Source organism: Aedes aegypti, chromosome 3 (assembly GCF_002204515.2).
Source record: "Aedes aegypti strain LVP_AGWG chromosome 3, AaegL5.0 Primary Assembly, whole genome shotgun sequence".
NCBI classification, from domain to species: domain Eukaryota; kingdom Metazoa; phylum Arthropoda; class Insecta; order Diptera; family Culicidae; genus Aedes; species Aedes aegypti.
In genome coordinates this window covers 69,929,518-69,955,597 of record NC_035109.1, presented here as the reverse complement: position 1 = coordinate 69,955,597, position 26,080 = coordinate 69,929,518, and the positions used below count along the sequence as shown (strand labels likewise).

Genomic DNA, 26,080 nt, shown 5'->3' with positions numbered 1-26,080 from the left:
TTGGATTGTTTTCTTTCTTCAATTACATCCACGTAGTTTGGGTTTTATGCATTGCAAGTAGAGATTTCATTCCTACAGGTGCTGGATCGAGCATGAAAAGGGAAACACGACTAACGTCGCGACGTGCGACACCTTCACACCTGACTTCACATTATGTTTTCTACTCGATACTTAATAGTACTGAACATTGTGATTGGTGGAACACCCAAGACAACATGCTTGTTACGTGAATGGTGGACTGTTTGAAAAATCCGCACTACATGAGAGCACATGCTAGATAGCTTAGCCTGCGGATACAAATATGTACTCTGTCGATGAAAAAACATAAATAAGATATCCAAAAGCAGGGACACATTTGCTTTGAGAGCCTTGCTCTTAAAATTTCATCGATTGGTCATGATGATCATTATTCAATAGTCAACAAATTACCAATCGATCTAGTTTTCAAACAAATGTCCGGTTCTTCAGATTTGTGCACTTGAAAATTTGGTTCAGTTTCATCTTAAAAAAAAAATAATTGGATTTTCATTATTGTTTTTTAAAACGGGCTCAATGAGTAGGTGGCATGAATCGATGTCTGACGCGATTTAAGCGACCTCCGATTTGTAGAAATCGATGTCCATTTTTGAATCCAAGATTTTCCAAAAGTTCCAACAATCTACATAAATGATTTCGCAAGGAATTGCTTTATTGATTTCTTTCTGCATTCCTCCAAACATATTTTTATGAATTTATCCATGAATGCCTGCAAGGATACTCTAGAAATCCTCCAAGGATAGCTGCAAAGATTTCTCGAAAGATTCCATAACGATTCATTGTAATCATAGATTCTTGCATGAATATACAGTCAACTCTACATAACACGATAATGAAGGGACCATCGAGTTATGGTGATATCGAGTTACAGAACACAAAATCAGAGCAACTGCGATCCAAGGGAGCATTGAATTAGCCATAAGAAAAAGCAACTTTAACTTTGGTTCTTTAACTCGATATTGAAATACGAAATATCGAGTAAGTGAGAGTTGACTGTATTCTGATTTATTTTTAAGAAAATCTTCCCAATATATGTAAGAATATATTCAGACATTTCTCCAGGAAATCGTTCAATAATATTTACAAAAAGTACTTTCCAGTTTTCCAAAGTTTTAATTTACTTATCTCGCTAATTTGTTTAGGACTTCATAGAACAAGATTACAAAGACATCATCAATAATTATACTAATGTTGAATTTAGTATGTTTATATGGCTGATTGGGCACGTTAGGAGGTAACCATCAATATTAACCTCCTTCTCTCGATCAGCCTAGATAGCTGCGTAGTGTCGGTAGCGGTTGTTTCAATTGGCTAAGAATTAACACTGCGGACTGCCTGTTCTGGCGGTAAAAGTCCACCTCACAGGTTATTCCTAATTCATGGTGTGATGCGGCTTCATGCTTACCGTGCCGTGAATGGCTAAGGAATGAATGGATAACGGTGCCTGTGGAGTACCAGGGCGCCCACAGTATTGTGCCCTTCCTGTCAGTGTTGTGAAAAACTCAATTTCTCATAACTCACGCTTGAGATTTTTCATGCGTGAGTTATCAATCACGCAACTCGGCACTCAAGAAATCATGGATAAGTTACCCAAGTAACCAGTAAGCACGATAATGCGGCAAGGTAACAGCATTATATGCGCATACAGGGTAATCATTTGATGCATGTCAGTTTTATATACGCATATAATGCTATTATAATGCCAGAAAAGGCGAAATAGCGTGCCATTATAGTGCCAAGATATAACCGTGCTTCTCTGCACCACTAATGCTGATATAAGACCACGTGAGAAACGTCAGTTGTTTTCGCCAGGTTTTTAGGGCGAATATTTTGTGCTTTCGCGTACGCAGCCAGAGAGTTTTCGCGTATGCGGCCAAGCAACTGGTACACGAGGTAAATTAATGAATGAATGAAAACGGAAACCTCTAATAGTATGCAAAAAATGTAATAAAATGATACGGATAGTACTTCTCCGTATCAGACATATTCGTTTTGGTAGTTTTCATCGTTTTGAGGACTTGCAATTGGCACATTTTGATCCTCGTTATGATGATGAAATTCCTCATTTTGCGTCTCGAACCTGCGACGGGTGTTGAGTTGTTGTCCTGCTCCTTTGCTCCTACGGCCACATAAGATGAATAGTATTGGAAAGAAAAGTGACCAATTTAAACCATCACTTTTCCCCGTCATAAAACCTGCAATTGTAGTAATGAGAAGATTTATGTTTGACTCCCTCTTACCACTATATGCAAACACAAAGCACGTGGTATATCTGTCAAAACACTGGATGGCATTTAAACATGCCCTGTATTCGAATATAAAGCCAATATAGTGCCTATTTAATGCCTGTATGCATCAGGCTTAGAAGCGTTAATGATGCTGTAATAGGGTTTCTATGCAGTGGAAGTGCTGTAATAAGGTGTGTAAGCATTTGTGGTGCTATTATAATGCATGTACGCATCTATGATGCTGATTAAGGGCTTATTATTAGTGCTTATGGTTACTTGGGTAGCTCACCTTTTTGACTCATTGTCTCGTATTTCCACAGTTAACTCACACACGGCAATAATTTCTTGTTAGTCTGGTAAAATAAAAGTAATCCTTTCTAACTTAAACAACAGTGATTTTGAATCAAAATCTCAAGTCGTGTGAGTCTAGCAACACTGCTTCCTGTGCTATCTGGAGCAATGGTGCAGATGACCTTGTGTTTCTCCGAGATAATCGGCTACCCTTGTTCAGTCTGAAGCCTGAGGCTAAATAAGGGTGGTATTATGAATATGTTGTCATTTAGTTTAAATTTTCACCTATATGGATTCGCATTATTCGTTTTACACAGTGTGTTATGGGCTCTTTCGCCTTTAGCGACTTGCAATAGATACCGATCGGTTTTTTTCGTTGCTGAACTTTTCCTTGTTGAGATTGCAAAAAGCTTAATCCTGCCTAGTTTGGGTAGTGGCTACGGTTAGGATAGCTCCCCGAGGAGGAAATAATAACTCGCAATAACTTATGCATACCATATCTTGGTTTCATACCATAATTAGGTATTGTTCAGTTGTCAATACCTCAGTTTGTTATTATAATGGTATTTGAAAAAAATGTTTTAAACAATTATAAACACTTCATTTTGGTATTCGATAGCTATTGAGGACTGCTGGAGGTATTGAACTACTATTGAAAAATTTCACTTTTATATGAAAATCCATTACAATACCTAATCTTATTATAATCTTGTTATTTCTAGAATATGCAGAAGGTATTATTTGAGGTGTTTTACCGCTTATGCAGGGCTAAATCATACCTCATTCAAGTTGTGAGTATTGGAAATTATCTGGTATGGAATACCTCGATTTAGTATTCAGTAGTTATTTTCTTCTGCTCAGCTCAGATCAACCTCCAGCATAAAAGATCAATCTTTGCAAGTGGCGCTAGTTCAAGAACCTTACTTTCGTAAGGGAAACTACCAGGTAACCTTGTGAACCCAGTTTTTTCTGCTTTCAGCAAAAATGAAATGGCAAACTCGCGTGTCATGCCTCGTGCGTGCGTGCTCGTAAATAAAGCAATCGTTGCTACATTCATTTTTGACTTGATAACCAGAGATGTATGTGCTTTACAATCGATGTTTCTGTTGGTGACCTAAATACGAAATACGTCTATTGTTCGGTTTATTTACTAGGGTCAGTGTTCCCTTAGTAGACAGTCCCCTATAGTCGCACTAGTGGCTTTTCACGGCCGTTTCGCAATAAATCGTTTCAAAATATTTTTTGACGTGAAGGTCAGAAGCTATTTACCTAAGTACCGTTGATACACAGCTTGATTTTGATCAAAATTGATCGAAATAATTAGTTTTGCTCAAAATTTGAGCTCCCTTGCGCCTATAGTAAACCTATTTTTCCTATAGTAGCACTACTGAGAGAAAATATTTTTTAATATACGAAATTATCGATGAATTAAGAACTTTTTTTACATCAAACAAAAGCTTTTGATCCACACTTTAAAGGAAAAATATAATAGTTTTGTAAACATATGGTTTTGATTTGTATTTTGTCAACGCCGTGATGCTAGTGCTACTATAGGAACAGAAATTAGAAATAGTGCTACTATAGGCACATGTGTTCCTTTAGCGGCACAAGCGATAATAAATACAGACATATGAGTTTTCGGAATTTTTTAATATTTTTCTTACAAAACCAAGATAAAAAGCTTTCAGATGATGTAAAAATAATGACGCACGCGTTATTTTTCGATTGTATATGAATATTTGTTCTTAGCTTTGCGGCTGTTGGTACATCGACCCTACATAACGAACCATCCCCAACGGATGATTTCAAACGAGTTGTCGTACACTGTGTAGCAAAAGGCCTTCCGCAAAAGCTCATCACATTATCTAGGGCAGCACAGATATTAAATTAAAAAGCTCCTGTCTGATGGAACTCTTTCGTAGTACAGATCTTGGATTACTAATTATAGGAAATTACCCAACCTTCGTGGTATATACTACAGCAGAAGTGTTAGACAACGCTCTGCTCAAATAGAATCAGTCACGAATTGACGAATTGGCATGTATCAGATGAAGAATCATTATCTAATCATCGCTACACCTTCTATGAACATTCGAATGTAACTTCGCAGACTTTGCGTTTTAGGAAGCCCCGGTCAACAAAATGGGAAATCTATATTGAATTGTTTGCGACCAAACTTCATGGATATTCTCCATCCATTGGAAATCCAAGTGATTTTGATGATGCCGTTGTTGATACTACAACATCCTACATTATGGAAGCTTTTGAAGAAGCATGTCCTTTGCGGTTTGTGAAGACTACAAGTGGGACCGCATGTTGGAATTTCGATTTCGATCTGACTACACTTAGGAAACAATGTAAAAGTTCAAGTCGGCTCGCAAGGCTTACAAGAAGGCTCTTCGTTCTGCTGAACGATCCGGCTGGAAAAATCTTCATACAAATGTCCAGATTGAGTGAAGTTAGTCGGCTGAACAAAATCCTTGCAAAATCTAAGGATTTCCAAGTGAACGAAATTCGCTTACCTAATGGTGATTTCACTTCTTCTAATGAAGATGTTTTAGAATGTTTATTCAATAGGTGGGGCAAAAGTTCGACCTTAGTGGTGTCATCTAAGTTTCCAGACAAACAATACCAACTGAAACAAAATAAATACTATACAGTAAACCTTCAACATATTGGCTATAATTTTGCTGAACAAACTACTGATCAAATATTTACCCACTTTTAGTTATAATATTTTCAAAATTGATTGTCTTAAACGAAATTTGGCCCCACAGCCTGAGCAGAAGAAAATAACTACTGAATACCAAATTGAGGTATTCCATACCAGATAATTCCAAATACTTACAACCTGAATGAGGTATGATTGAACCCTGCATAAGAGGTAAAATATCTCAAATAATACCTTCTGCATATTCTAGAAATACCAAGCTTATAATTAGATTAGGTATTGTAATACCTAAATAATACATGATGGATTTTCATATAAAAGTGAAATTTTTCAATAGTAGTTCTGGAGGTATTGAACTACTATTACAGTCCTCAATAGCTATCGAATACCAAAATGAAGTATTTATTTTTAATTGTTTTAAACATTTTTTTTTTAATACCATTATAATACCAAAATGAGGTATTGACTACTGAACAATACCCAATTATGGTATGATACCAAGATATGCTATGCATAAGTTATTGCGAGTAATTTTTTCCTCCTCGGGAGGTGGGGCAAGAGTGCGAATCTAGTTTGGGGCAAAAGTTCCCTAGCAGAAACACAAAATATTGATACTTTCATAACAGGCATACTTTATATCAGCCTTAAACTTATGTTTGCCGAAAAATACACACTAAATTTTCATCAAAAAATTTCCCAAAACAGAATTAATTGTAATATACCCAAAAAATAGCAGTTTTTCGCAAAACTGAGTGAAAATGTAAAATTTTGGTAACATTTTTTGCACGATCAGGCAAATTTCGCTAAATTTGAAGATAATATGTGGGTTTAGGCAATTTGCCAATTTCTCCGTGAGTTTTTACATGAGTCGAACTTTTGCCCCGCTGATTCAAACTTTTGCCCCACTATGAGCCAAAAATTGTGTTCAAGCATTTATGCAAAAACTAATACACCTCAACGCATCCTTATGGTAGGCCTAGAATCGACCTTACTAATATTTTATTAAAAAATATGTTATTTTATTTGGTTCAATGCTACGAAAGTTTGACCAAAAATTACAATATTCAAGCTTATCTTAGCTTAGCTTAGACTGACTACACATATCAATGGTTGCTATTCCGTGATTGACCGAAATCAGTGAAAATGCACAAAGAATCAACTAGAAGTTTGGCTGGGATTGGCCATAATCTTCTTCAGTGTGCATAATTCAGTGCCTCTATTTGTACAATGTCAATAACGGCGCTGGCCACGTCCTTGCAGTCAGGTGGGATTGGAGGAAGGAATGTTAGTGTGTAACCTTTGCTATTTGGAGACCGTGTTTGCCTCTGCATCTCCACAAAGGTTACTGGGAGGGATGTTTGTTAATGGGGAGGATCGTTGGGCCACAGGATTCACTTTGATAAGCGATTAGACCATGATAAATAATTTGACGCGAGCAAAAGATCAAACACTACTACCTACTTCGCGATCCGCGCCACTAATTAATCATGCCACGCGAGCGACGCGCAACACGATTGATCCTGCTCACATCACCCGCCCCCGCAGAAGCAAGTGACGCGAGCAAAGGACCAAACACTACTAACCTGCTTCGCGATCCGCGACACTATTTTATCATGCCACGCGAGAGACGCGCTACACGATTAATCCTGCTCACATCACCCGCCCCCGCAGAAGCAAGTGATGCGAGCAAAGGATCAAACACTACTCCCAAAAATTACAATATTCAAGGCGAAAAACAACAAATAGCCATAACTATTCCAAATCCCAACCGATTTTAATAGAATTTGGAGTGAAAGTCTCTTACTTGAATAGCATCCGAACCACCATAACATTTCTCGCATAACTTGTGATCTCGCCCTAAAAGCTATTGGTGACCAAGTGTGTAGCTTGTTGCTACTGAGCAAACGAATGGATTTACACGTTATTCAACAATGCTACGATGAAGAAAAGATCCTTATCTATCTCCAAGTAGTGATAGTTTTCATCCTGGTCAATTCATTTGCTTAGCAACAAGGAGCTACACACTCGATTACCAATGGCTTTTAGGGCGAGATCACAAATTATGCGAGATTTATAAGTTTTGTTTTGAATTGAGTTAGAAATCTTAAAAAGAAACTCTTGTCTCACTCGAACTTTTGCCCCACATTATTCTACACATTTCTCCGGATGGGTGGACATAGCATCTATGGATGAACCAAATGTCTTTTCATGTAGTTACGAGTCTTTGGCTTTGGCTCGCAGTATCGTAACTACTGAATCGATTCAATGGGCACTTAATAGTTTTGCTCCTTTCAAATCTCCAGGAGCAGATGGGATTCATCCTGTTCTGCTCAAAAAGGGATTTGAGTTTATCAAACATGTTTCGAAAAAGCTACTTGAAAGCTGTTTTGCTGCCGGGTATATTCCCAGATCCTGGCGTGATATTACTGTGAAGTTTACCGCGAAAAAAAGACGTGCATCGTATGAGGCAGCGAAAAGTTTTAGACTAATCAGTCTTACCTATTTTCTTCTGAAATGTCTAGAACGCATTATCGATCAACACATCCGTGGTGTTTATTTGGCAAACATGTCTCTTCATGTGAATCAACATGCTTACCAATCTGAAAAGTCCACAGTGATTTTTTTACACAAAGTTGAATACGATATCGAGAAAGCATTCGCTCAGAAGCAATTCTGCTTGGGTGTTTTCTTGGATATTGAGAGTGCCTTTGATAACGAGTCTTTCGATACCATATTGGAAGCTGCACGAAACCATGGGTTACCTACAATGATTACCAATTGGATTCATCAAATGCTCAAAAACCGACATCTCTTCTCGACATTGCATCAAGCAGCGATTCGGCAATTGATTGTTTGCGGATGACCCCTTCATGTGCATGATTTTACGCTGGAATTTACATGGATTTTTCTTTCTGTGTGTCATAACATGCAATCATTTGAAATATCATGGAGTTTGATATGTCGTATGATAGTATTTACTCACTTCAAAAAAAAATGTCTCCGAAACCGACTCCCTGGAAATCCGGAAATTGCGATCCGCGCCGATACCCATCGTTATAGATCTAATTACTGTAATAACTCAGCTGATTTCATAATGCAAATCCACTTTCTTGAAACTGGTCTTTTTGATTCCGGAATAACTCCAAAACCATTCTGACCAAGCCCTCAGACTAGAAGGATATCCACTAGTTTGAAAATATCGAAAAACAAAAAAGTTACAGCCCAAATCGTGTTTTTATTTTCAACTGACGTTTTGGGGGGTTGGTAATGAAAGGGTTAGATAATTTTAAACATTACATTCATTTCTTATATCTAGTGTTCTGTGTTAGAAAACACTATCATCCTAATTTGGTAAAACTAAATAAAGGTTTCATTAACATTTTGTTAACAACATTTTACATTTCATTTTCCGTAGCAATTCAGAATTTTTACAGGTGAGTTGATTTCACATACTTATAAGACTAAAAAACTAACTTAAATATATAACTCATTAGTCTTGGCAATAGAAAGATGCAACGATTTTTTTTCTAAAATACTTTATAATTTTATTCAACATTTGTTCCAATGTTTCAATATTGGATATTCTATGTAACTCATTAGTACATTAGTACATTACTACACCAGGGAGGGAGCATCAGAATCATTTTCAAAATTTTAGTTTGAATCCTCTGCAGAGCTTTCTTCCTGCTATTACAAAAGCTAGTCCATATTGGTACAGCACAGTATGAAGAAAAAATATCAAAACTTTTTTGCAGTCTACTATAGATGACAAGCAGGTTCCGTCGTTTCGCGGAGAGGCCAGTGTCATCCCCAAACAAAGATTTATGGCTTCCCTGAGGTAATTCATACGTCAATACCTTCATGCCAAACACTGTCGAATGAATTTTCTATGCAAGAAAAGAAGAAAGACAAAGATGAGCAGAAGAGCAAAACCAGTTTAATAACCTTCAGATTTGTTGGAATGAATTTAATACTTAAAAGTTGATGAGTAGTCGGATATCCAAGTCGGAATCCAAACTGTTAATTGGCAAAAAAAAATAATTTTCGTGGACCATCATTCTGTTCAAAATAACTTTTTCAAAACGTTTACTGATGGAGGAGAGCTTGCTGATTGGACGGTAGCTAGAAGTTTCGACAGGAGCTTGTCATTTTTCCATTTGTCAGGAAAATAGGCCAACTGAAAACATTGGCTAAATATATCAACCAAGAATGGTAAGCTACTCTCTGAAAGTTTATTGATGAGAATGTAAGAAAAAAATCCATCTACGCCAGGTACTTTTATATTATTTTTTTTAGTAATAGATCTCACTTCCTTAAAATCAGTCACCAAGAATTGATTAAAAGATTTAAAACGTTCTCTTAATTGAAAATGCTCTCGAAATCCTGAGTAACTTGATTTTCAATCAGACTAGTGAGTCCTAAATTAAAATTGTGCGCGCTTTCAAACTGCATAGCAAGTTTTTAAACTTTTTCGCAGTTAGTTAGTAATCATTTGTTTTCCTCTTTCAATACAGGAGGGGAGGTTTTGAGGTTTTTTTTTTTAATTTTAGATAATTTTCAAAAGGGCTTCAAGCTAATGTCCAATTGAGAAATTCAATTTTCTTTAAAATGAAAAATGAAGCCTTTCTTTTGCCTATCACACTTAAAACAATAGTTCCATGCACAAGAAACATATTCATCACTCCAATGGAAAACATATCACCCCAATCCCATAACAAAGCACATCATAAGATAATTGCTGTCACAAGGTACCAAGTACCGTCAGTAAGTAAATCAAGAAACGGAAGTACCGGGACATAGTATGAAGCAATTGCGATTAAAAGCAGTAAACACAATTATAAACATAAACCGCATTCGTCAACATGTTTCATATAATTGCACTTCAACAGGATCAACATAAACTCGTTGTCCACATGCAAGAAAGCAGGCAAAATTGTCCTATTAGGTAATTTCCCCCTTGAACAAACAATCCCAAGCCGGAAACATGTCTGCAAAGTTTGTCAACCCAGCTGTTTGAAAGTTTTATTCGCCTCCCAATCATAACGAACGTTGTTCGTGTGCTATCCAAGTCAAGAGTATGGATTACCAAGACTCCACTGGGTAAATTCTAATTCGAAGGGGTTCACCCATTTTGTGAAACACCGCGAGTGAAGTTCAATGCAGTCCTCATATCATTTATGAGTTACGACGGCTGTTGTAGGTAGTTGTTAGGTCACAGGAGTACGTTAGAATAAACATGCTAATTTATTGAACTCGCATGTGGGTTGAACAGGAATCACCTACAGGGTGCACTTCTAGAAGGTGACATACATTATTATTGTACAATTATTATATTTATTATGAAGACATGAAATTTAATCAATTCTCGTTTAATTTATGATCTCGCCCTAAAAGCCATTGGCAACCAAATGAGTATCTTGTTTTTTTTTTTTTTTTTTTTCTATCTTTATTAACGAGATTTTTAGCCTTGGGCTAGTTCATCTCGGGACCAACGGCTTTACTTCCCTTCCGAAGGAAGTCGTCACTACTGAAATTTTTAGTGACTATCTCGGGGATGGGATTCGATCCCAGGTCCTCGGCGTGAGAGGCGTGTGTTCTAACCCCTACACCAGGTCCGTCCCCGTGTATCTTGTTGTTACTGAGTAAACGAATGGATTTACACGTTATTCAACAATGCAACGATGAAGAAGAGAAGCTCCTCTATCTCCAATGTTGATGGCCTTTATTCCATGTTTTTGCTTGATAACTGCGAGCTATACACTTGGTTACCAATGACTTTTAGAGCAAGATCATAAAATATGCGAGAATTTTTCAGCGCAAAGCACTTTTTGGCTTCATAGATTTGTGCTCTTAAAAACTTAATGTTCTTCAAACATTAGGAATGAATTGAACTTGGGAAATTTTATGTTTTGTCGAACACACCCTATATTGAAAGTCCTAAAACTACACCTCATACCACCAACACGCTGTACTTGACTGGAGCATAACCTTTATGAGCGTGACAAACTCTCAGACAATTTAACCATACATCTATCTTCACAAAGGGTGTAGCACACCATGCATAATGGCATTCCTGAGCTGCGATATACACTTATGATAATATGACGGGGTTCGTCGTTCTATTAGCATGTTCTTCTTTTCTTCTTCATACGTTGTGATTACGTTCCAATTGGAACATCATGTGTTGCTTTACTCATATAGAAGGTGTACGTCTATAGCCCTCTGATATACAAAAATTGTAGAAGATCTTTACAGAAAAGTAATAGTTTTATAAAGAACTATAGTTAGATTTTTTTTTTTATTGAAAAAAAAAAAACTTTGGAAAAGTTACAGTAAAATGATACTGCACTCAACATTGTATAGCATTGCAATCGCCCCTCCACACAATAAGTCACGAAAGACCCATCTATCATCATGTGGGCGTCGGTAAAAGTCACACCACAAACAGCGATGATGGCTGCGTCGAAGACAACGACAGCAAAAACCGAACACGGAAAGTGATTTCCCCAGTTTGAAAAAGAAATGGGTGGAAAAATATTGAAAAACACCCACACAATCGAGCGCGCCATCGACATTTCGCGATTGAGATACGGAATTTTCATTGATGAATCCGATCGAGGGGTCCCTCCTGGTAGTCAAATGTTTCGGTGTTCCTTCGCGAATCACTGCACGTGGTCCCCCCGTTCGAAGTTCCATACTGGCAAATAGTTCATCACCGTTCATATGAGCAACGGCATACCTTGCCATCTGATCAGCCACGCGATTGGTCGATCCACCCAGCGGATAGAATGCACGCTATCTACCTTGTCACGTGGCGTTTTCGATACCATTCCCGGGTATTTCGGTTGCCTGGTGCACGCCAACAATCATAAACACACTCGAGCAATTTTCCCTAACAACATTCGCCGAATTGCTAGGGATTTTGTTTACGTCTAACCTCAATAGGGTGCGCACATACTCGGCACGCGCAGCAGAGGGGACCCAGCCAAACTCACACATTTGATCGGGAGCTCTCTATACAGCCAGTTCTGCAACATGCCCATTAGGGTGATGTAGACTAGACTTCGATACCATTCGTCTAAAGTGATATTTGATACTACAGTCATCTCTCCCTTACTCGATATTGAAGGGACCATCGAGTTAGGGAGGTATCGAGTTACAGAACACAAAAGCAGTGCAACTGCGATCCAAGGGACCATCGAGTTAGCCATGAAAACCAATTTTTACTATGGTTCTCTAACTCGATATCGAGATACGGAATATCGAGTAAGGGAGAGTTATCTGTAATATCCTTTCTAGACTCAAGGCAAGAACCTTTGTTGATTTGTAGTATGATGCCAAAAATCTTCATGGCAAGATCTGAGACGTACTCCTGGCAAGCCTCTTGACAGATTCCTGAGAAAAGATTCTTGGCATGTTTTTCCACAGATTATTAGTTATTTACTAATTAGGTACATTATTATTTTTTACAGAAGTTTAAGAGGTACCTAGATTACTTAATTTTGTGTTGTGTAATATTATCGTATTACATTCAATCTATGACATAATTCTGTTCGGACCTTTGGTATACTCGTCGTGTTATTTTCAGAGATTTTAGGCAAAATTGATTTCTGTCATCATAGATCATTTAAGAACTTCGTGCCAAACTACTAGCAGAATCGTTGAATAAACCTTATCGAATTCCTAATGAGATCTTTGATAGATACTTGTTGTGATCTTCTGTGAAACGCTGAGGAGCACATTTTTGACGTTTGGAGGGATCACAGAGAGAGCACAATGATGTCCATAGTAAGTCTTACGTATATCGGCAATACATTCCTGGCACTTTTCTTGGTTGACACCTTTCGAGAGCTTATAGACCCTTCTCAACTTCTCAGCAAATTCCTCACAGAAGCTGTGATCCTTTCCCGATCATTGCACATAGCGAGCACAATTCTCCGTTTCGTTTCATCAATTGAGCTTCAGCTACCACACTTTCTTCGTGCTGCATTTTTTTCTGCGATTCGCTTTTTTTCGACTCTTGCTACCATGTATCGCTCTCTGTTCTGTCGGGTACCGGCCCCAAGCATACTTTTGATGGCATTCTTCGTGTCTGTCACTCTCTGGCACTCTTCATCGAAACCGTTGTTGTAACAGCTTCGTGGGTATTGTCCCACAGGCTGTCGACATCTCCAGAAACGTAGATTCTACCCAACTGCTCGTTTAGCTGCTAGCGGTACTGTGCAGCTACACCATCAGTCGACAAACGTTGGATATTGAAGTGCATTGTTCTGTTAGTTCTGGAACTCGTGACGCTGGATAACCGTGCTCAAATTTTAGCTACAAAAAGTCGATATTAGGGCCTCGGAAGATCCTGGCATCCGGAACATCTAGAAGGTTACAAGTCGCGGGCCACCACTATCATTGGTAACGGAAAGGAGGCTTTCCGTTCCAATGACGGGTCGGAAGAAGTATTCGGTCCGCATTCGTGTCGCCGATGACTGTCTTGACATCTTGTTTTGGGCACTCTCCGTAGGCCTTATCTAATAGAACTCTCATAGAACCTTAATTTCATCGGGCTCATCGCTCGTTGGCGCATAAATTCTGATCAGGCTGTAGTTGAAGAATTTGCCTTTCATTCTCAACACACACAGATTCGGTCGCTGACCGGTTTCCATCCAATAACTCGCTTCATCTGCTTCCCAATCACTATGAAGCAAACGCCATGTTCGGCTCCGTTGCCGCCGCTGTAGTAGATGTGATACTTGAATGCAGTGTTGGCGATGGGATCCACCGCTCGTAATTCACGTTCTCCGGTTTTCGGCCAGCTTATTTCCTGGATAGCTGCCACGTTCACGACAACATTCCGCAGTTTACGAACCAATAGCCCTATACGCGCGAATTCATTCAAAATTCTCACATTCCAAGATCCGACTTTCCAATCGTTGTCCATTATTAGTAGGCGGGTCTGTTGCCGTAAAATCAATCCGTTTGCTCTACTTTTGTCTGTCCTGGTTGGTCTACGGTAGGCCACTTAACCAGGGTTGCGCTAATTACATCGTGCTAGAGGAGCTTCCTCCTCGGTGCTGACACGATACAGCATTGTCCGCTTGTTCTATACATGATGACCACGGTCATAGTCATCAACACTGATAAAATTAAATTACAATTTATTGTTCAATTTTCAGTCAACAAATTTTATTACTAAAAAAAGCAAATAATAAAGTTGAATAAGCAAAAGCTTGGGTAAAAAAGTTTAGTAACAAAGTTGTACTTTTTGATGTCCGAAGATCAAAGCTTAGTTTTTTGAATTCCTGTTATACTGGGAGGGTGCTTGTAGGAAACCTTAACAATTTCAATAAGAATCCTGAAAGGATTCTAATCGGCGTCCTGGTGAAAGCTGATGAGAATCTTGAATGGGTCCTGATAAGAATCCTAGAAGGCTTCTAATGAAATCCCTAGAAGGTTGCTGATAACTTCCCTGGAAGATTTCTGATGAAATCTCTGGAACCCTGAGCCCTGGAATATTTCGGATAAAAGTCTTGTGCAGTTTCTGGTGACAATACTGGAAGCATTCTGATGCAAATCCTGGCAGGATTCTGGTGGGAATTCTGATAATATTATAATGAGAATCCTTAAATTTCAGAAGAGATTTCAGCAATGTTTACGATGAGAATCTCAGAAAGTTTGGAAAGAATCGTAAATAAAAATCCAGCAAAAATTCTGAAAAAATAAAAAAAAAGATTTCTGATGAAAATTTAGGATCTAATCAGAATACTGGATGAATTTAATACAAATTCTGTTGGTAATATTTCAAGTGTGTGCTAGAATTAGAGTGTAAGTCGCATGATCGATTTCTCTTCATCGATCCTCTCCTTCTGTAAATAAAAGTGACAAGATGCAAGTTTTGTTTTTCCTTATGTTTATTTGAAAGGCACTCTGTGCTCGTGGCCACCACTGTGCCGGAATCATAGTTCATCTGTAGCTTCTTTACCGATACAGATCTATTTCCAACTAATCTATATATATTTAATTAATATATTTATATCTATTTTCAATCTCTTCTACCCTTTTACTCTCACACCGAGCAGGTAGGAAAGTGCTTTGTTGTTAGTCTTTTTGCTGTGTTCCTGAGTCGTTTGAGGCTAGCTGCCTTCGAAGAGGATATGATACTGACGGAGGATGGATGCGCCCCCCAAAGCACGGTCCTCGGTGCGGCGTCTTTTGGTGGCTGGATGGTTTTCTTTATTCACAAAAGAAAGGATCGATCATGCAACTTAAGCCCTCATTCTAGCACACGCTTGATTTATCCGGGAAGGATTCTGATGAGTATCCTGATAATATTCTGAAAAAAATGGGAAGGGTTTGATGAGAATCATGAAAGGATTCATTCTGGAACGATTCTGATGAGTATCCTGGAAGGATTCTGATGAGAATCCTAGAACGATTCTGATAAGATTCCTGGAACGATTCCGATGAGAATTCGGTATCGATGCTGAAGAAATCCTGAAAGCATTCTGATGAGAATCGAGAGAGGACTCTACTGAGAACTTTGAAAGGATTCTGAAGATTTCTGATTTTTACGTGGTTTCTAGCAAGCATCCCAAGAGATGATCTCTGATGAGAGTTTTGATGAGAATCCCAAGAGAATTCTGAAGAATTTTGAGGAGAATCTTGCGATGATTTTGATGAATTATGATTAGAATCATGAATAATTCAATAAGAATACTAAGTGGATATTGATGACAATTATATGAGGATTCTGTGAGATTCTCTCTGGGAATCTCACAAGGATATTCAACAAAGTTTCGAATATATTATTGGAACTTGGTTACTAAACCTGAGTTTCAGCACAATGATCGAATTAATCCAAAATACTCAGATTTAGCATCCGATAATTTTGCCTTTACGAAACAGTTGGATTTTAAATTTCTCAATTTTTGGGAATTGACAATTGAGTAAATATATATGAGCTAAGAGTGCAAAAAAGTTGTCCAAGCCTTTTAAGAGTTCATCAAAGAATTGTTCTCGATCATTGCTCAAAAAAGAAAAGATCCCTGCAGAATTCCTTCAGAGGTTCATCTATTAAATTCTTGAAGAGTGTTCAACGGGTTCCACAAGAATTTGATCGTATCAAAACACTTCAACGATTCTCATTTTTTTTAGAAAGGTTCTTGCAGAAATTCCTACAAAAAATATGAATCTTTCTTGTGGGCTTCGTGGCCGTGCGGTTAGTGTTACCAAGCATTAAGCCGCATCGAGTCAAGGAGTATGGGTTCGATTCCCGCTTCAGTCCGGAAAATTTTTCGTCAAAAATGTGTTTCGACTGTGCCACTGGGCGTTGCATGCTATTCCGTTGTCTAGTGTGGTGCTTCCTTCAAAGGACATAATCGTCCACTGGAAGCATTAACGTGTCCGTGTCTTTAAAAAGTATTCCTAAAAGCTATGACGAAATCACCTTGGGTTTTTCATTTCATCCAGGCAGCAAGCTTGATAATACTCCTGAACATCACCAAAGTATGTGGACATGCTCTAGAATAACTTCTTTGTTAGGGAGTGAAAAAATACCAAGCAGAAACGAACGAAGAAGATGCGACCCAAAACACAACAGAGGGTAATTTCGTAGGTGCAAAGCTACTTGGGCTCTTGTGTGATTCACTTTGACATGGAAGGTTTTTCTCGGCCGAATTGTCTTTAACCTTGCAAACAAAAGCACTTCAATACGACGAATATTATGGCCAAATATGAGCTCAGTAGCTTTCGAAAAACTCCACTGTCGAAGTGAATCAAAAGTGCCAAGAATAGGATCCGGCTCCCTTTTAAGGTGAAGATGAATCGAAGCCAAAGTTCAAATTTTCAAGAGCACGGATCTGAAGAACCAAATATCCGTTTGAGCTGAAAACATTATCGATTGGTCACCACCAGCTAGTCACGAATCGATTAAGTTTTCAGCTTGAACGGATGTTCTGTTCTCCAGATCCGTGCTCTTGAAAATTTGAATTTTGGCTTCGATTCATCTTCACCTTAAGGATTTGAAATCATTTGAGGATTTGTGATGTAAATTCTAAGTTCAATTTTTACTCCGCGAAAAAAAAAACTTAAAAACGCCTCATTTTTACTTTGCAGAAGAGTTTATGTCAAGATTAACAGGCACCGTTTCTCGGTTTCTTTCAAAACTTATTCCGAGGAATTACCACAACAATTCCCAAAAAAATAATTTTTGACATTCATCCAATGTTTCTTCCTCTGTTTTATACGGGTTTCAGTAAAATTGTACGAAAAATCACTAAGAACTCACTAACGGAAAACCAAAAGGAAATCTGAAATGAAATTCTGAAATAAATTCCAACGTCATTCTCAGAAAAATCTGCGTAAAAATACTCACCCTCATTCTGTTTACGGCGGATCCAACTTTCGATCGAATCCTATTCGTTCGAATCCATTGCCCATTTGATTTTGCTGGCGTAAACGAGAATGCGAAACGGTTTTCGATCGAAAGTGCATTCGGACGTAAACAACAATAGGGGTGACTAAACTGAAGGAATCTCCAAAAGAAACACAGAACAAACTCAGGAAGATTTCCTGCCAACATCCATGGATAAAATCCTCAACAAGCTCTTATAGAAGTTTCTTTTTAAGAATGTGAAATTGAGTTTATTGACATAAAAGGTCTACAGATAATTACAAAATTGTATCACCGAAACAGCTGAATTATTTGAAAATTTATAGTTCTAGCGAACTCGTTAGATGTTACAAAAGCTAATTATGATTGGTTTATAGTACCAGCAGTATTTTTTTATGAATTCCTGAAGCAGTCCCTTTTTTTGACTACAAAAAAATCAGAAAAAAAAATAAAATGTTAAAAATCCATACACAGAGTAAATTTGTGTTACCATACGCTTGACAACTACAGTCGCCTCTCCACATCTCGATATCGAAGGGACCATCGAGATAGGGATTGATCGAGACAAAGAACAAATTTTTAAAGAATACTAGATTGAAAAACACTCCGTTGCCAAGAAAGTAATACACAAACAAACGTCAGTTTGCGCTCCTAATTTGTTTTGAATCCCAAAACTTTGGTCTAGTAACCTTCGATATTGGTTATATCGACATACGGAGAGAAAATTGAGAACGAAAAATCAACAGAAATACATCGAGATATGGAGATATCGAGATAAGGAGGATATCGAGATATGGAGATTGAAAATGTATGCAGACTTAAAGGACTTATGAAATCATCGACATAGGGAGAGATATCGAGATGTAGAACATCGAGATGTGGAGAGTCAACTGTATTTCTATTATACTGGCTGTTTTGATAGTTCAAAAACCCAACAAAATTTTAACAATCCCAGTAGTGTTATATAGGTATGTATGGGATTTCTAGATGAGGTAAGTAAAGATAAATCAAACATGTTATTTTCGATATTGTTAGAAGTTTGTCGAACGTTTTCTGGTTTTGTTGCTTGATGCATTCTTTTTGAGCTTAGTTAACTAGCTCCTTCCAGGAGAAGTATTCAAAATCATGGGGAAGGAGAAATATTCATCAATGGGAATTATTCAGTTGTAGAACATGCAAATTTCGTTATTGTTTCAAAACAGTCACCCCACATTTAAGCAATCGCCCCGCTTACCCATAAAGTGCAAACTGGCTACACCCTAACGATAGTAAAACCCAGACCGGAGGAAACCCTCGCCAACAATAAAAAAGCAAGTCTCGCAGCACACACTGGAACACGATTTAGTTCACGGCACGACAACACGAACGGCGCACGCGAATCGGTGATCCGGAAAGTTTTGCCAATTTCTTCATCACGGAACGATCGGGACAGGGGCATCTAAAGCGAGAGAGATAGAACGAGCACCTAAACTAGCGACAGCCATCTGTGAAGTGTTTTCACCAAGGCAGAAAAGTGCCTGAAGATATGCAATAGTGCGTGCAGTAAACTAGGACACGTTGTGTGCGTTGTTGCTAACCTGGATACGACGAGACAACATGAAATTCGACCATCGATAGTGACCATTGCACGTGCTTTTGGGAAATGTGACTGTGAATTCTGGGTCCGAATGAGCGCAAAGTTTTGGTCGTTATGAAACCCGATTGATTCTCATGAGGAAAATTATGTAGCAATGGGTTCATGAACAGTTTAAGCGCATTGCAAGTGAGGCATAACAGCGGTGGAAAGGATACAAGGGTTACGCGCGGGGGTAACGAAATAACAGCAGTACCACCACCACAACCCAATCCACTGAAGGCGGAAGGGCAAAGCGCTGCAAAACAACAAAGGAAAAAACTCCACAAGCAAAACTAAGACTAAAACAGGCAGTGCAATAAATTCAAATGAGTACATCTAAACTACGTGGAAAATCGGCAATACATATCAATGACAGCGTAATCAGTTCAAATTCCAACAATTCGCATAATACGTTGCTCAAAATTGAATCCGTTGTGCCAAAGCTAACGACTCGCGGAAATAATTCCAACAATTTCAGTCACTCATCTCGACTGAAAACATTTCATCGATCGCACAGTACGCTTAGCACTTCCTATTTAAAGAAGGTCAGCGAAAAACGAATTTTCGTGCCTCGTGAAGCAGTAGGTGACAAAGGTAGAGAATCACCAAGGGACCAACAACCGAATAGCCAAAACGACCCGCAACCAGATGGATCGGTACTGGTCCAAAATGGAGTCACTACCATAAAACGTACCGAGAAAGACCGCGACAAACATCCAGATCGTGTTAATCTTGATCGCAAGGGCCTAAGCTCGATTCCCATCATCGATGATGAACCAAACCTACGGCTATTATCACTGCAACACAACCTCATCAACACCTTTCACATACCAGCAGAGACCGACACGAACAATAATGAACCCAAGATACCCGCATCATCTCCACCCTCACCCAAGACGTCACCTACCGGGCTACAAAAGAGCGGTGCGAACTCTTCCAGCAACACTACAGCTAAAGATAGCCCCGCCTCCAGTCCTACCAGTAACTCCGCATCCGTCACTGCCGCCTCCACCAACAGTTCCCTGTACAGCACCAACCGCAATACGAAGCCACTTCTTCGACAAAAATCCACATCTCGAAGTCAGCTGTATTTAAATAATAACAACCTAAACTATCTAGCAGGCAAAGTAACCTTGAGCGCTAAGCCTCTCAACGGTCAGTCCCCGGTATGTGCCACAAGTCCGACCAACACGTTCCTTCAGAAGCCTTCTTCCATCCTGATGAGTGCTCAACATCGCAACATGTTGAAGAAATCCAACAGCTTCATAAGCAACGCCACACTATTTCCCTCACCACCAACACACCAGCAACAGTCCTCCAACTTACTGAAGCTCAAAAACAAACTGCTGCTAACACCTTCCTTCAGTATCGATAACCTAAATAGCGCCAACGAAACGACTGCCGTTCACGAATCCACTAGTAACAGTAACAACAACAGTGGCAAAACCACACCAACCAGCGCAGCCCCTCCAACAAATGGGGTTAATCACTACGTCAATCCGCAAACCCACATCTCCCCAATACTTTCCGCTGCCGAGCCACGATACAACCTCCAGAATTTGGTATTCCTCGATCTGTACGACAATCAGATCGAAAAGATATCTTGTCTTGACGGTTTGAAATGTCTCACGGTACTTCTGTTGGGCAAAAATCGAATCACCGATATCAGTGGACTCACATCGCTACGTCAAACGCTCCGAGTACTGGATCTTCACGGAAACAAAATCTCCAACATATCGTCAAAGATCAATCAACTGCAAGAATTGAAATCCCTCAACCTTGCCGGCAATCAGCTCCGTCAGATTCACAGCAATGACTTCAACGGACTTGTAAACCTCAAAGAGCTCAATTTGAAGCGAAACCGCATTAAGAAGATCCACGGTTTCGATGACCTACGAAGCCTCGAACGCCTTTGGTTATGCCACAATGATCTGCAGTGCGTCGAAGATATGGCTGCCATTGCCAAAGCAATCAATCTCAAGGAGGTCACCATCGAAAACAATCCTGTTTCACTAGCCGGAGACTGCGTATCGTTTTTGGTGAGTTACCTACCCGGATTAGTTTCGCTTAGTCAAATGCAAATCACGGAACAGGTGCGTCGAGCTGCTTCCGCATGGCGCAAGAATAAGGAACTATCCGACATGAACTACTCAAACTTGTCCACAGATGTGTGCCAAAGCATTAGACGCGAGGAGATTATTTCCAATGCCCGCACCAACTGGGAACTGTTGAGGTCGCAGCAGTCAACCGCATGTCGAAATGTTCAACGCACCGCTATCGTTGCCAAAGACGTCGAGATGGACCTTAACAATAGTAACCTTTCCGACATTAACCGGAATGGTAAAACCAAGAAATCTCCCGCCAACGTTAACGGAAATGCTACAAGCAATAACCAAAGGGCTCCGAGAGCTGCCGTGAAGAAACCACCTCCCAACAAAAAACTAATCCGTTCATCTTCGCAGGATAATTCAGGTTCGCAACTGTCCGAACAAGGAGGCGAAGATTACTTTCGACTACCACCAATTCTTGCGCCATTCCTTGAACAGACTCCAACTACTATTGCCTCGTCTAGCAAAATAGAGTCATCCGAATCCAGCAATGGCCTACACCCGGACTCTAGCATCTCCAGTGCAATCAGTTCCGATAACGAGGAGTTGAACGTCAAGGAAATCGAAAAAGATGTGATGGTTGACAGTACTGTTGTTACCGAAACCATTGAAACTCCTGCAAAAATGAATGAGTCTCCACCGCCACAGGATTTTCCCAGTGAGAACCCTGAAAAAATACAAGAAAACGGAAATAGTAATTCAGACTCCGGAAGAGGAACGTCTGAAACATCCTCTAGCACGAATCAACTGGACGAACTGAACAACGACAAAGTCTCCACTCTATCCACCACATCCAACAAAACAACTTCGGATTCGGTTATAACAACATCTTCCATCTCGGAAAATGATTCTAACCGTGCAACTATTTCGCAAAAGCCGAAAACCGTTGGACCTGTGAAACGGTACGGAATTGGGACATTGGTTAGAACAAACACCACTCGAAACAATACAGTCTTGAACACGGTCAACAATTTAGCAAATTCATCAAACCTGGCGAACACAACTACGGCCAACTCTAACCCGTCAGCAACTTCCAGTATATCTGGTACTACCACAACCAACAACAGCTACGTGCCGCCCTCAAAATCTAAACTTAACGAACGCGAAAGAGAGCAAGGTGGTGACTATCTCATAGAAATTTGTGGACGTTACTTGAACGTCTACGGGATGGGTGCCCTCAAGTTCATCGACAAACAGTGGAATATGACGAAAGCCTCCGATGTGCACACGGTCAAGTTCAGCTATATAAACTTCAACAGCATCACAGCGATTCTCTGCCGGATAAAGATCCGTTTCGTCAACGCCGAGAACTTTATCTTTCGTGAAACGAACATCACCTGTCTGGGTCAAATCAACGCACTTGCCGAAAGTCAAGGGATAGCTTCGTTGACTATCGACCCAGAAGGCAATCCAATCACCAGCAAACCTTGGCGCAATTATGCCATCTATCGATTGTCCCATTGGGGCTTAAAGCAAATCAACGGCATAGAAATCACCGAAGAAGAGGTCCAAGATGCAGAAATTATGTACGCCGGTCTTTCGGATCTGGTATTATGGTCTTTGCCAGAAGGTCTGCTACAACCTCTTCTGCAGCGGTTACGACTCGAGGAAACTGCCCATGCCACCAAAATGACCGCCAAGGAATGGTTGATGCAAGCTGATTCTTCACTGAAGAACATCGTCGGAAAGGAAGCACTTCAGTGGAAGAAACACAGCACCAGCCAAGATGATGCCATTATGCGTGCCAAGGGAAAGGCCTATTTCGCACGAATGCTAGACAACACCTGCAATGCCGTTGATAAACTGCAACAGCTGGAGCACACGTGGCCCACACTGTTGATGGAGCTGATACGCAACACCTTGATCGATTACTCGCAGATTGATGTCTACGTGCGAAACATGATGCTAGAGCTGCTGAAATGATGTACTGCCGCTGGAAGATCGTAAGTTTATTCACTGGAAGCTGTTACCGAATATTCAAAAAATTCTTTCTCTTTTCAGATGTCTTTCCAGCACAACTGCCGCTAATACAACTACTACCACTTCTACTACTGCTATCACTGCAAATACGACGAACCCTGCAACGACCAAAAGGGTCCTGGTACTGAGACGAATCAAACAACGTTGCGAGAAACATTAGACCGCCTTTTCAGGGTGTGTCATCTGTGTTCAATCCCCGATGATTACGAATCGCGGAGAATCGAAGTCGTACGGCTCCGTGCCGTAACGGTTATTGATCAAAACCGTCCTGTAGATTTTTACTTTTTCTCCAATTATTGGCTATTTTGTAGAGCACAAAGATTGCGCTAGAAAAACGTAGAGTGATAGATAGAACGTCCATTAGCAGCAGGTTTGTTTTAGTTTACTAAGCATTGCTACCGAAGAATTTCTCAATTACACGGTTAGATTGTTTACCACCTGTACAAATACAGTTATTTCAAACAACAATAAAAAGATTCTCAGATGCTGAAGGTTGAGTTTTACTTACAATGTAGCTGAAAGTGCTACACACTTAGACCAAATCACCGAATTGGATTCGGTAAACGAATGGACTACTAATCTTTCGGTAGTTTGCGTTTCCCACCTCAGTTGTCAAAACAACCGACTTTTCTTCAAGCATTTACCGAAGATCTGTAAAAACGGTACGCAGGTTTATTCCTCCGAACAACCTAATTGTTATTAGCAGGGCTGGTAGCAAAAAGTGATGCCGAAAAAAGTTATTTTAGTGACCAGATTTGAGAAATAAGTGACTAAATAGTGACTTCCGATTCTCGAAAAAGTGACTAAATATACCCAATATGATCTACTGTAGGTAGTAGGTCTAGTAGAGTAGATACCAAATTTGGTTATTTCCAAAATTTCAAGATATTGACACCAATTTGTTTAAAAAGAAAAATTAGCATTTACACAAATAATCCTTTTTTAGCAGATTTCCAAACTTTTCAAAATTTAAGAAAGATGTTTTGAAGAAGATCACCGTTTGTGTCTTTTTTATCACCAAAATATTTTATTTAATAATATAAATTTTAAAAACAACTTGGCATACCTATTTGTGAAAACAAATGTTTTGTCATTTTACATTTACATTCATACTCCCAAAAAATGACTTCTTTAAAAACTGCTAAAATTGAATTCATTGTAAACTGTATAGCTCTCATTTTTTTCCATTACTCCAAGTCTGAAATAATTTAAGATTTTGTTTAGAAAAAATATAAGCGCATAGATGAAGTTGGATCAAATATAAAATGCGCGTGAGGATACTTTCTGTTAGCTTTATTTTGTGTAACTAGATCAAGATTACGGAAAATATAATATTTGGCCATCAATCAATATTTCAATAAAAACGATGATAAAAGATAGAATATGATTCTTAAGACCAATGTATCATAGATGCGTCCTACGAACGCCGAGCGAAATTGAAATTTTCCATCAGCAAGTTTGATGGGAGGTACGTTTGGCCGAAATGACATTTAGCATAAAGACGATAGGTTTGATAGGGCGTTCATCTGGGTTATGCTTTTAAAAAAGTTATTAGCACAAAGCTTCTGATATTTTAATAAAAATGACTAAGACACGTTCATGATTGACTTGGTATTGGTGGTTATAGTTGGTCGAATTGTCATAAACTATATAATTAAAAATACTTTAATACCGCGCATATTATTGTCAAACATAAACTGCGTGGCTTTCTAAAAACCTCCCTCCGAAGTGAATCAAAAGTACCAAAAATAAGATTCGACTCCCCACATTTCTTTGAAGAAAACATGCATGATTTCATGAGCGATTCAATGAAAACGATTAATTCTCAGAAGCATTTTTGTATTATGTATTAATCCATTCTCAAACAGCTTCGAAAGAGGTTCTTTCAAAATTTATTCCTAGAAAGAATTGACAATATACTTTCCTGAAAGATGCTTAAATACATGCATAAGAAAAACAGAGGAAGAAAAATGCTTATACTCTACCGAAGGTCTATCCGGCCATTTTCAAAGGTTTGGTTTGTAAATAAAGACTATCCTAAGAAGTATGGATAAGTTTCTAATCTCGAATAGAACATTAAATAATTATTCTTTGTTTTGTGTTTTAGTGATAAATACCTATATAATTGATTTTGTAAAATTTTAAAAATATAATATGGTTTGGTTAAAAAAGAGAATTTCAAAGTCATAGAGAATAATTTGGATACATATTTTAAAGTGTAGTGTTCGATAATAGAAGACAAATATCTAATAATACACCACAAGAGTTTTTCAGAGATTTTTAAAAAGGTTACTTAACATTTCACCCAGATAAAAACGTATCATTCAGTGAATGGAATAAACCATTAATGTACAATAAAACGCATTGGATACAATAGAGCGTATTGTAATTGGATGTCGAAACAACATAATTCTTGTTTGCTTTTTTCTATAAAGCTTTGCTGAAATAAGTAAACAAAACAAGTTCAGAGAGCAAGAAATGTTGGGTGAAAAATATTCAAAATGTAAAAATAAGTAGTTATTTAGAAGTCACTTGACATTAGCTGTAACGACGAATATATCTTTACTTCTATAAAAGTTAAAATTATTTCGCTACTTTTGGCACGAATATCCGGTAAGTTGGTGGACAATCCATACAAAATAAAAATTCTATACTTTAACGTTTCTTCGACTGCAGTTGTTGTTGGGGTCGTGGTAGTTGTTGTGCTTGCGATTATGGGTAAACAGCCCCATATATCACATACTGAGTAAAACATGTGTACGGTTTTTA

At 38.8% G+C, this 26,080-nt stretch overlaps 1 protein-coding gene across 1 annotated transcript; it reads left to right on the top strand.

Moving 5' to 3' along the window:
- The first annotated feature begins 18,630 nt into the window (after window positions 1–18,630).
- On the top strand, window positions 18,631–23,802 carry LOC5568791 (GATA zinc finger domain-containing protein 7). Its single transcript, XM_021850098.1, has 2 exons — window positions 18,631–23,274; window positions 23,333–23,802. Exon 1 carries the CDS (start codon window positions 19,550–19,552, stop codon window positions 23,252–23,254), a length of 3,705 nt encoding a protein of 1,234 aa, XP_021705790.1. The 5' UTR covers window positions 18,631–19,549; the 3' UTR covers window positions 23,255–23,274; window positions 23,333–23,802.
- The last annotated feature ends 2,278 nt before the right edge of the window (window positions 23,803–26,080 follow it).